General features: G+C 46.1%; 1 protein-coding gene across 1 annotated transcript; it reads right to left on the bottom strand.

The window, feature by feature from the left end:
- Positions 1-9,573: 9,573 nt before the first annotated feature.
- Positions 9,574-11,355, bottom strand: LOC146007402 (uncharacterized). The gene is made up of 3 exons (XM_083145753.1): positions 10,767-11,355; positions 10,125-10,375; positions 9,574-9,916 (listed from the first exon to the last, which is right to left on the bottom strand). The coding sequence occupies exons 1-3, from the start codon at positions 11,239-11,241 to the stop codon at positions 9,587-9,589; spliced, it is 1,056 nt and encodes a 351-aa protein (XP_083001879.1). The 5' UTR covers positions 11,242-11,355; the 3' UTR covers positions 9,574-9,586.
- Between the last annotated feature and the right edge of the window lie 462 nt (positions 11,356-11,817).

Raw genomic sequence — 11,817 nt, 5'->3', positions numbered from 1 at the left:
CCCCAGGTGTATAAGGGGATACCAGAATTTAGAAAATCGGCCCTGGGGAACTGGAGATATCCAACTTCAAAGCAGCAGTCCACATCCGACCTGTTAATTGCAATTCCCAGTCATATTTCTCAGGTTCTCTTTGATTTAGAGTTTTTCTGAGAGTATATTCCCCTTTCCTCTTTCTGTGGACACTAGCAGCTTGTCTCTATCATGCCCAGAACCAGAGATATCAGCCTTCCAGCAGCCGGTCCCTGCTCTAGCTCCAAACGTCTGGTGTACAGTTTTATATTTTTGTCAATGGATTGCTCTGGCTCCTGATCTCTGATCCCCAAGTTCCCAGCACCTCCTGAAAGTTGGGACTCTAGGTTATTATACTATTGAAGGCTAAGAAATCTATTTCCAGATAATGGCGATACAAACAAGCTGCCCTTCCACCGGAAAATGACAAATATTAAGCCCACTCCATTATCCAACCGTCCCCTGCGTATAAAACACCCCCTACCTCTCTGGAAGTAATTTACAAGGGACCCTTCATTCAGCCCAGTGCCCCCTTCCACACGTTAGTGTTCTCCCTCCCACCACCTGTGCAGTAAAGGAGTAAATAGTTACTGCTTCAGGTCCTACATGTTGAGTGGAAGAAAGGGCACCCCCTGCCACCCGTGGGACATCAAAGCTGCTGCTGATAGCACCCCCAACCCCTAGGAGGGGAGAATGGGTAAGGGCCCCAGTGCATTGCTTTGCCCAGGGGCCCACACTGCTGTTAAGACGGCCCTGCGGTATATGAAGGTTAAGTGGCTAGTTTTGGAATTTGGTAAGCTTGCCTGAAGAGGTGAGTTTTCAGGGAACGCTTGTAGGATTGGAGACTGGAGGAAAGTGTTATTGGCCCTTATTCTGGTTGAGTCGGAAGGCTCCGAATGCGGACGGACGGCCGATGGTTGGTGTTTGCGCATGTGCAGAGGCGTATCTGTGCAAGTGCGAACACCTCATACGTCCGAACACGGCGTGAGATCCGTGCAGAAAATGATTGTACGGAACTATCTGAGCAGGGGGTGGAGAGGGGCGTGAAGCGCTGTTTGGCCTCATTACCATATGTGTACGCCCAGCATTTCATGGGCGTTCCCCTGAAAATGCTGGGCATGCGTATGGTAATCCGGCTGTGATGCACGTGTGGGGGCGGACATATGACATAGCCGGATGCCAGCTGCCCGCCCATATCCCTGCTTTCATTCAGAAAAATGTCCGTGGAGCACTCGGTGCTGCCTGACCACTCAGTCCATCATTCCATGGTCGGCGACCATGGAATGATGGGGGAGGTACCCACAGATGGAGGAGGTGTTTACATGAAAAATCCACTCGTAGTCCGTTCGTTCAGCATCTTACCACATTCGGATGGTGTGAGCGATCCGTACAGAAGGCGGGGCTAAGAACACTCGGTTCCTGTCCGAAAATACGCATCCGTCCGAGTCAACTAGAATAAGGGCCATTGTGCATGGGAGGGCATTCCACAGAAAGTCCTGCAATCAGGAATGGGAGCGAGTAATGAGTGTGGATGAGAGACGCAGATCTTGTGAGGAGCGTAGTGGTCGGGTTGGAAGATAATTTGAGATAAGAGAAGATATGTATCTTGGTGTAGTTTGGTTTATGGCCTTTTGTGTAAGTGAAAGTATTTTGTAATGAATACAGTAGAATACAGGTAACCAATGAGCAGCTGCATTCACGATGGATTGTAGTGGTGAGAGACTGTATTGGGGAAGGCCAATAAGGAGACTATTGCAATAATCAATGCGTGAGATGATGAGAGCTTGGATTAGAGGTTTAGCAGTGTCTTGTGTAAGGTAAGGGCGATTTTTTGTGTTTGTCGACAATAGCTATGTCAACCCTTCCCTTGTGTTGCCCATATGGTGTTTATCTATTGACTATCGATCTAGATATTGACGACCCAGCATGTGGACACTGCCTGTAACACTCACTTGTCTGAATGGCCTGCTGATGTGTGGGTAATATGGGGTTATTCTTACTGTGAGCCGCCACACATTCCATTCATTCTGCCTATAATGGCTCTATGGCAGGGCTGGGCAACACCGGCCCTCCAGATGTTGATAAACTACACATCCCAGCATGCCTTGCATCAGTTTCAGCATGGCATACCTCCCAACTTTGGACCAGTCGGAAGCGGGACGGGGGGCGTGGCCTAATTCGGGGGCATGGCCTATACTCGCGGCTCTCCCGCGAGGCCACGCCCCCATTTTGCCGCTATGGGGGCATGACCCAAAGGCTCTGTGAGCCTCTAGCCATGCCCCCAGCCCCCTGGCTATGGGAATAGATGCTGTGCGCATGCGCACAGCGTTTATTCCCCACTGCTTAGCAGCCTACAGGGGGGACTCCCAACAGCCCCCCTCACCGCGGGACACTGTCGGCCGCGGGAGGGACAGCGGGACAGGCCCTGATAATCGGGACTGTCCCGCTGTAATCGGGACTGTTGGGAGGTATGGCATGGCCACATAGCAAAACTAATGCAAAGCATCCTGGGATGTGTAGTTCACTAACATCTGGAGGGCCGGGGTTGCCCAGCCCTGCTTCTTGGGGTTCATCTAGTCAAGCACTGAAAAGAATGAAGAAGTCGCTCATAGCAACCAATCAGCTTTAATTCATAGATTGTACTTAAACCTTGATTGCTTGTAACAGGGGTGTATAATAGAGGAAAGGGCCTGTCTGTAGGCATGGAATTCGGTCGGCGAAGGGTGGCAGGTGGTCATAGTAGTCAACTATGCAAGGCTCCGGGAACATGGTGTCTGCAATTTGTTCTCTACTGAGCATGCGCAATTCAAAGGGAGAATAGTTGCTGCGCCATCTTCCCTGTGTTTTCTGTCTGCAGCACCAGCCTCGGCGGGATTTCGGAAGGGTAAGTATATTTATATAGGTGCAGGGTGTGCAGTGTGGGTCTCCCTGGACCCAGGAGCCCCTGTACACCCTGCACCCATTATATACATTACACTGTATGTGGCACTGAGTTGCAACTTCGCTAGTCTACTTCTCAAATATTTTGAATGCTTGTGATGAAACGCGTTAATAAATCTGCCCATAAGTCCTTTATCCGACTGAGAAGCATTTTTTTGTCCTTGTAACAATAATTCCATAAAACCTCATACGCAGGGCTTAAAGTGGTCCCAGAGAGGTGGCCTGACTCATATCCCCTGCCACGGACCCCCCCTCCTCCCCCCCAATTTGGTGGAGCCCCAGGTACTGCCAGGGTTTTCGGCACCCCATGCAAACTATGAAATTTGTGCCATACCTCTGATACTTTATAAACGGACAGTGATCTCTAAATAGTAATCTGAATTCAAATTATGCAACATAGTAGCACAATCATATTCACAGTACACCACATGTAGTGACCCTGATTCATGTTACAGCACAAAGTAGTGCTCCTTATTCACATTATGACACATAAGTGTCTCTATTACTTGTATGCACACAGTAGTATCCCTTGCACATCATGCCTACAGTAGTATTGCTTATACACATAATGCCCACAGCAGTAGTACCCCTAGCAAAAAATGTCCACAATAAGTGCCCCTTTCATATATCTGACATATAACACATATCTGTCCCTTTCCATCCAGCAGCTACAGATGGAGCCCCTCTCTTCCTTGGCCGGCGCTTGCCAGAACGTCCCCGCTGGAAAGTGCTGGCAGAGAGGGACTCCATTAGACTGAGACACGTGTGCATCTTACACGCACGCGCATCCCAGTCTCTCGGCGGCTGGGAGATGGGCATGTTTAAGGGGGGGGAACGGGGGCAGGAGTCGGCGAGGCGGTGGGGACCAGCTGCCAGGGGCTGGCGATAGAATCGCCAGCCCCTGCAAGGATAGAGCATGCTCCATCTGTACCTCTCCTCTCATCTTCACCTCAGCAGTGGTGACAGCATGACATCACATACGCCATTCCAGAAAAGGAAGCCAATGGGACTGGCTTTTCTGTTGGAATTACTGTCCAGGGCTCTGGTGGAGGTGGAACTGAGTTCCCCGTACCATTGCAGGTGGTGGAACTCAGTTCCAGAGTTTCCCCTCACTTTAAGCCCTGCTCATACGTACAGATGAGTCTTCTTGAGTCGATGCCGCGATGTGTGCACACATTGCACCTATGCCCCACTAGGCTGCAGATGCACACACTGGCAGATTTACCATGAACTGCATAAGTTTTGTATGTGAAAGCACGGTGGCAAGGCTGAAAGAGAACACAATTGTATTGTGTAACCCATAGGAAAAGAGAATAAATGTTTGCAAACACTACACTTTGCTATTTTCTGGTCATGCAAAAAAAGTAGGACAAATACTCCTGGCCACTCCCGGTACAAAAACTATTCATCCTATTAAGACCCATGCAGAAAGGGGGCGGCAATATCCCCCAAGACAGAAGAGAGCATAAAACCAGTAATTCAGGTCTTGATAAATAAAGTAGTCAAGATTTCAAAATGACCGGAACTACACGTGACCTACAGTACCAGTAATTACTTGCAGCTAATTAATCTACCAGTGGGTTCTAGTGCATCAGAGTAAACAGGAACACCTAGAGTAACCCCGCCCACACAGGGGGCAACATACAAACCCCACACATATAAGAAAAGCAAACTCATGACCCTAGTGCTGTGAGATATCAATACTAGCCACTATGCCACCATGCTGCGCACTTATATATAGCGAGTAGTACCTTCCCGGGTTACTTTTGCTGTTGCTTGGCAGGATAGCAAAACCCTATTTTCACTGAATTACCCACAAATCTGCAATTTGCCAATTGGAAGCAGCTAACATTCATTAATTATGCATCTTTCGAATTGAAATGCCAAATCAAACCCCGGCTCCAACGCAGCTTAGACAACTTTCAGACTGGACAGGACCAGGGTTGCTACACATTCCCAGGAAATCGCCCGGGATATTTTTGCTAGTCTGAGTTTTCATTTCAGACATCTTATTCTAAACTTATAGAGGCCTTGTCGGAAAATGTTGTAAAGTTGGTTTCATGTTGAAGGTGTGGGAAATAACGGGGCTTATTCAGATCCCGAAGGATCGGCATCTTGATTTGCAAAGTACCCATATGTGGTACTGTGGGCATTTGAGGGACCTGTACTACATGTGCAGGAATGGGTCGTGCTACACACGCTGTAGGACGGCAGTGATTGAAAGCCAAAGGTAATCATGGACAAGGTTGACCTAGACAAAAGGTCAACATAACGGAAATGACTATGGTTGAAAAGGTTGACATGAGTTCAATTGAATTTTTCTTTTCTTGAACTATTTCATAATTTACCATCCACAAGGACCGTGATTGGGAAAGGGAACATATTCAGAGTGCAGCGGTAGAAGAGCGAGGCACCTTGTCCAAAGTATGTTTGTGTTGACCTTGATCAATAACCTTCTACTCTTCCAGAGGCATCATTGCCCCATTGCTACATTTAATATGATGGCTCTGCATCGGAGTTGGCAAAGACTCCGGTACTGTCCTGGCTCTTTTTTGCGCAATCTTAGGAATATATAACAGGAACGATGGTGGCGCCACTGATAGATCTGGCCATTAGGCTCTTAAAATTCCTCTGCATCTTTCCCCTAAACACGGCACTTTTTAATGCTACATCAGTAATTTTTGGGGCTTTAAGGCCCGTGGACCTCAGCTCTTATGGGGCCTACATCGGTAGCGATTTAGGGACATTTTCTAAACGCTCTTACTAGATCGCTCCGTGTGTAGGGGCCATAGTGAAAGCCCTATCGCCTGGCGATTAATATCCATCATGCTGGATATTAATCGGTCAGGACTAGTGTTCTCACCAGAGAACACTGGCCCTGACAGATCGCTGAGCATTCCTGCGCTTGTGCTGGGTGCGTGCGGCCATGGAGAACAGACTGTTCGCCGGGTGCACGCACCCAACCTTGCGGCCCATGGGCGGCGGGCAGGGGTACTCACGCTGCAAATGGGGGTCAGCCAGGCCACCATTCGCAAGGCGGGGTTTGGGGGACTTGCAAGGCTGCGAATTTCGCAGCCTTGTGAATCAACCAGAATAACCCCCTATGTGTGTAGGCCCCTTAACTCTCTGCTTTGTGCTACATCCAGCTCCTACCGAATATGATCTGGGGCAGCAGGTTTAGGCAGGCAAAGGGATAAGACGGAACAACAACATAAAACAGAAGAATTAGATGCTGATTATTTGCCCAGAGCACATAGCACAGTAGCAGCAGCACATCTCAGATCCCAGGTGGAGGGATGGGCCGGTCTCCCTCTGTGTGACCCTGCTTTCGTCATTATGCATATGCCCCCTTAGGCAAGCCTTTATGCCTCCATGCACTGCAAAGCTGTTGACTGTTTTTAGTGAACAGATATGATCAGAGTCAGTAACCAGTCTATAATGGGGGCAGAGAGTGCGGTTATGAAAGGAGGGCCCCCGCCGCTCCCATTTCATTTACATACCTGGTATCCATCACCTCCAATATAATGGTGATCCTTGCTCTGGTGCCTTATTCCTGGTGCCATACTGCTGGAAATATGGCACATATGCACAGAGGGTGCTGGTAAACTGAGTCTTTCTTCTCTTTTGGCCATGTTGTGACTTTTTGAGGGGGGCAGGGGACACTTTAAAAAACAAAAGGGCTGACGGATGAGAACGTCTATGCAGAACAACATCGTTCCTGTTGCAGGATTGCAGCTCGTTTCAGAAAGTGATTGAAAATCTGATCACCCATAAGTCACACTGACTGTCAGATTTATTTATTGTATCTCATAACGTCTTATTGTCTTGTATTCAAATGTCTGCTGTTACGTTATTACAGATGGGTTCCTTTTTCTTTGAAGAAATTAGTTTTAGGTTATCACTAACATTAATCCACCTCTACTGGATTTAAAACAAGTCACTGGAAAATCTCTGTTACTATGTTCATCTGTATCTTTTTTTATTTCAATAGGTCTATACTGGATTCCACAGGACAAGGGGCCTCCACATGCAAGGACTTGTGGTTCTCCAAGTCATAACTTGCCAGGACTTTTAGTAGCACAGCAGAACCCAATATGATTTGTTTAACCCTTTCTTTTACACTTAAACTATCAACCCTTTACCCACTGCCCAGGAATAGCCACAGGCTTCAGCCCTGGCCGGGGGTGTCCTACAGAAGGAAACCCCTTTATTGGGCGACTAACCAGCCACAGGTATATTAATGTGATTGCTTGCAGTTCCCCCTTAGTTACAGCATGATTGGCAGTACAGCATCATTTGGGGTGGGGCGGGGACAGAGATGGAGACCAATTTACAAAATAAGGGTATGCCATCCCCATAAAGTAGGGTGTGCTGAGCCCAGGTTCAAGTTCCTGGACCTTGCAGAGAGAGAGCATTTCCGATAGCAAGTCTTAAGTGGACATGCCGAGAACTGCAGCCATCGAGACCGATAGTCATGATGGTTATCCGATGCTGCATTTTTAGGCGCAGCACTCAGACGCTGGAAGAAGGCACCAATTTCCTACATTCATGCAGCCATTAGCATACTCATAGCACAATACGGCACAGCCGGTTCCTTGCTGCTGTTTAATACCAACCATGCTCACAGATCCTATCAATGTATTTACATGCAAACTTAGCAGTAAAACCATAAACCAGTATTATTTGTATCATTCTAATAAGAGCTGATTGGTTGCTTGTGGTAAAGGCAAACGATGCACTTAAATAAGAGGTCATTTTACATGAGCCAAGATATGTGGCAAGTCGCCCACTTGCTAATAAATACTACCCCGTAATTATTGCTTTCACAATTAAAATAAATAAGTTCTGTTGACTTGCCACCGTTTAACACTGCAGGCTGCACTGAATCTATATATAATGCCACAATATAAAACATACAAATAAGCAGCCATTTATAGTCATGCAATAATAAAAGCTAACCCTCTGTCCCACTAATAGACTGGAGTTCTATTGAAGATGAGATGTTGCCCATGGCAACCCATCCGATTCTACTTCTCATTTATTTAGCACCTTCTAGAACAGGGGTTCTCAACCTCGGTCCTCAAGGACCCCCAACACTTCACGTTTTTCAGGTCACCCGGCAGGGGCACAGGTGCACTCATTACTCATTGACACATTTTTAAAAGATCCAGAGGTGGAGCTAAATATTTCACTTGTGATTCTGTGTGGAGACCTGGAAAACATGCACTGTGTGGGGTCCTGAGGACCAAGGTTGAGAACCACTGTTCTAGAATATAATAGATAGAATTTGACTGGTTGCTATGGGAAACATCCATCATTAACAGAAGTCCTCGCTTAGTAAATTTACCCCTCACTGTCTACCCAATCTGTGTCACCTCTGTTTCCCCCTGTAGAATGCAAGCTTGCATCAGCAGGGCCCTCTTTCCTCATGTGCCATTCCTTCTCTTACTTAACCATCTTCTGCTGAATACTTCCTGCCACTGCACCCTATCCCTTGGTTTTCTGCCAACCAGATCCTTATTTCAATATTGTCCGCTGATGCGCCTACCTTTATATACCATGTACTTGTCCTATAGTACTGTCTAAATGTAATGGGACATACACACGGGGAGATTTCAGGGCATTTTCTAAGCGATCTCACTAGATCGCTTAGAAAATGCCCCTACATCGCTACATGTGTAGGCGCATAGCTATATGCGCGACATTGCGAGTCGCTGTCGCCCACGGTTAATATCCAGCATGCTGGATAAATCTCACTGGAGAGTACTGGCCCTGACAGATCGCTCAACACACAGCGCTGACACATCGATGTCTGCTGAGCGATCTTGCTGAACGCTCTGCGCGAGCTAGCATTGCACAGGGCTCCTTAAAGGTGCGTACACACGGGGGAGATATATTGCTCAGGGTCTCCTTTTCATCAGCGACCAGAGATGGTCGCTGATGAAAGGGAACCTCTGCCGGCGGTGCTGCAGAGGTAATCAGCTGGTCGCAGGAGCAAGGTCCTGCAACCAGCGATTAGAACGGGGCTGAAAACGGGACACACTCCCATCACTGGCAATATGGTCGCCAGCGACCATATTGCCAGCGATATCAGCCCATATTGCTGCCGTGTGTACACGGCTTTAGTCACTGTTTTATTGTTATATTTATTTGTTTATGTACTCTGTAATTGGGTGCCCCCTTATGGCGCTAAATAATAATAATAATAATAATAATAATAATTACCTGTTTTCATTTTACATGTGCTGCTGTACAAGCTATTTCCCAAATAAATAGGAAGAACACAAAAGTACATTTAAATAACAATATTAACCATTTATTATTATTAATTTGCAAATTAGACCACATATTAACATATTACATAATAACATTACTGTACAAATATAAAAACCACAACATTTCTCTTTTCAAATAATTCAATATCTCTTTTCAATTTTCAATATAAATTATGTTTTTCCTTTTTCAGACTTTTATATAATAAAATATACGTCACCCATATTCTCCTGTAAACAAAGTTCTGCCCCATAAATACCCAGTGCAAATAGCTTTCCCATACAAAAGGAATGTAAATGAGCTTCTTTCATAAAAGTCCTTGCTCAGTCCTGACTCCCATGTGAGAGTACAATGCTTTGGTATGTTAATACCTCACAAACTGATGTTCTTGCTGACGGACAGAGGGGGGCATTACTGGCTGCTGGGGGAGGTACATCAGAGAAACCGCAGGAGAGCTGAAAGAATGCCGAGCATCAATGGACTGGGGTGGGCCGGGATAGTTGGCAGACATGGGATCCACCAGGGTGTTCTCTGAGTAAAACTGCTGCCCGGGCTGCATGTACTGGAAGGCAGGAATGTGCTGTGCTGGGTATCCATAGACACTGTAGAAATGGCCAGGGTGAAATTGCCCTTGCCTTCCCTCTTGTATTTCACGCTTATGTTTCATGCGGCGGTTCTGGAACCAAGTCTTTATCTGTTGGAAGAGAGAAGAAAGCGGTTAATGTCATGTTCTGGAGTAAATTACAGGATTTAGCATCTACTATAGCTTCGATCAATACAGGTGGGGACATTACCAAGCTAGGACCATGAATAGTATTTTACACTGCTAGAAATAAACCCCAATATTATTAACGAAGCAGAAGAATGACCTCCACAGCCCACAACACATCAGAGGAACATACCTGGACTTCAGACAACTGGAGCTTGGCTGCGAGTTTACGTCTTTCGGATGCACCCAGGTATCTGTGTTTTTGGAAGGTGTTCTCCAGAGTGGATATCTGGTCAGTGGTGAAGGCTGTTCTCAGCCTGCGGCCCATCTTGCCTTCCTCATCAGATGTGTCCGATGACTCTTCTGCAACACTTTCTACTGGGGTGATAGATCTAGACTGACTGGTTTCACTGTCATAGCCGGAATCATTGCTAGAAATGCAACCTATTGTTGGGGGAAAAGAAAAAAAAAACTATAGTTAATTTCCAAAAACCATAAACACAACTCTGTAGACCAAACAAAACTAAAAAGAGGAAATAGATCATCATGTATGGTCTACAAATGGAACTGTTCCCCTAGCATTATTAAAACTAACATCAATTAACTAATTCATTGGAAAAGCTACTACTAAAAACACTGAGGACTAGATGTATCTAGCTTTAAAAAATGATAAAGTGGAAAGTGATAAACAACCAGCCAATCAGCTCCTGTCATTTTTAAAATCCAGCCTGTAACATGGCAGTTATGGGCTGATTGGCTGGTTGTTTATCACTTTTTACCACTTAAGATATAGATAAGAGAGATAATGACTATATTGTGTGGTTTATGAACTTACCAGAAGGAGCAATGTCCCCAGTGAGGTTGGTCTTCTCTGCTGGCTTCTCATACACCTCCTGACTGGATGTAGGAGACTCAAGTGAGCTGGTGGAGTCCTGGGTTTTGTTGGCAAACACATTTCCTGATTGTCCACTGCAAATAGGGCTGTGTGATGCCTCCAAGTCTTTATGCGATGATTCGGAGAAGACTTTTGGGCTGTCCACTCTATAACAGTCACTGGAGTTAAAGGACGGTTGATTTTCCCAGGGTTGTGGCAATGCATAGTTACTCTCCAAATAGGTCTGTCTCTGGGTTGCTGGATAAGGAGAAACATGGGCAACCTTTGTGACTGGTCTCATAACAGGACTCCATGTGTAGAATGCACCCTGGCACTCCCTTGGCATTGAAGACAAGCTGGGCATCATCTTGCAGTCCGCTCTGTTCCTCCGACTGCTTTGAGAAAGCCATTCTACTGAAGCAAATGATCTGTCCATCTTCTCTGTGTGCTTGTGTTGTTCTGGCTGAGGAGGTCTTGAAGTGATTTGCTGAGGGAGTGGGCTCTGCTATTTAAAGGCCATCTCCAGAGAAAGGCTCTGCTTGTGTAAACACACATCAAAGCAGAGATCAGTGCAACCTAATTGTCATCAATTACTTTAAAGAAAAGAGATTGTGTCCCTATAGTCACACATGCTGCCTGCTCACACTGTGGCCTGGCTCCGCACTGTCTGGCTACAGTTGGCTCACCCAGTTGTACCTGATTTGCATTTAATGCTACATCCTTTCCTATGTGTAGCTTGGCCGGCCTATTATCCTCACACTGGCAAAATGGAACATGGCCAGCCTTCATTTATAGCCAAATATCCATTTAATATATTTAATTCCATCTACATTAGTCCATACTCTCCCAAATTGTATGGAATATGTTTTACATTCCAGAGATCATGTACGGCCATTAATATATGGATATATTTATTATGAACAATGAAATACAGGTCAAGGAATTATTGATTAAATGCATTAGATGCTTTGAATCAACGCATAAAAAGTTTATTGCGGAAATCTTGCCCCTA

The sequence above is a fragment of the Crinia signifera genome, chromosome 6, assembly GCF_055691185.1.
Source record: "Crinia signifera chromosome 6, ASM5569118v1, whole genome shotgun sequence".
Classification (NCBI taxonomy): Eukaryota; Metazoa; Chordata; class Amphibia; order Anura; family Myobatrachidae; genus Crinia; species Crinia signifera.
This window is presented reverse-complemented; position numbering and strand designations above follow the sequence as displayed.

Bases quoted from the DNA above. Each gene is read 5' to 3' on its own strand.
- LOC146007402 (XM_083145753.1), bottom strand. From the start codon at position 11,241: ATGGACAGATCATTTGCTTCAGTAGAATGGCTTTCTCAAAGCAGTCGG. The intron at 10,376-10,766 runs GTAAGTTCATAA...CCCCAACAATAG, and splicing joins TGGGGACATTGCTCCTTCTG to GTTGCATTTCTAGCAATGAT. The intron at 9,917-10,124 runs GTATGTTCCTCT...CTCTTCCAACAG, and splicing joins TCCAGTTGTCTGAAGTCCAG to ATAAAGACTTGGTTCCAGAA.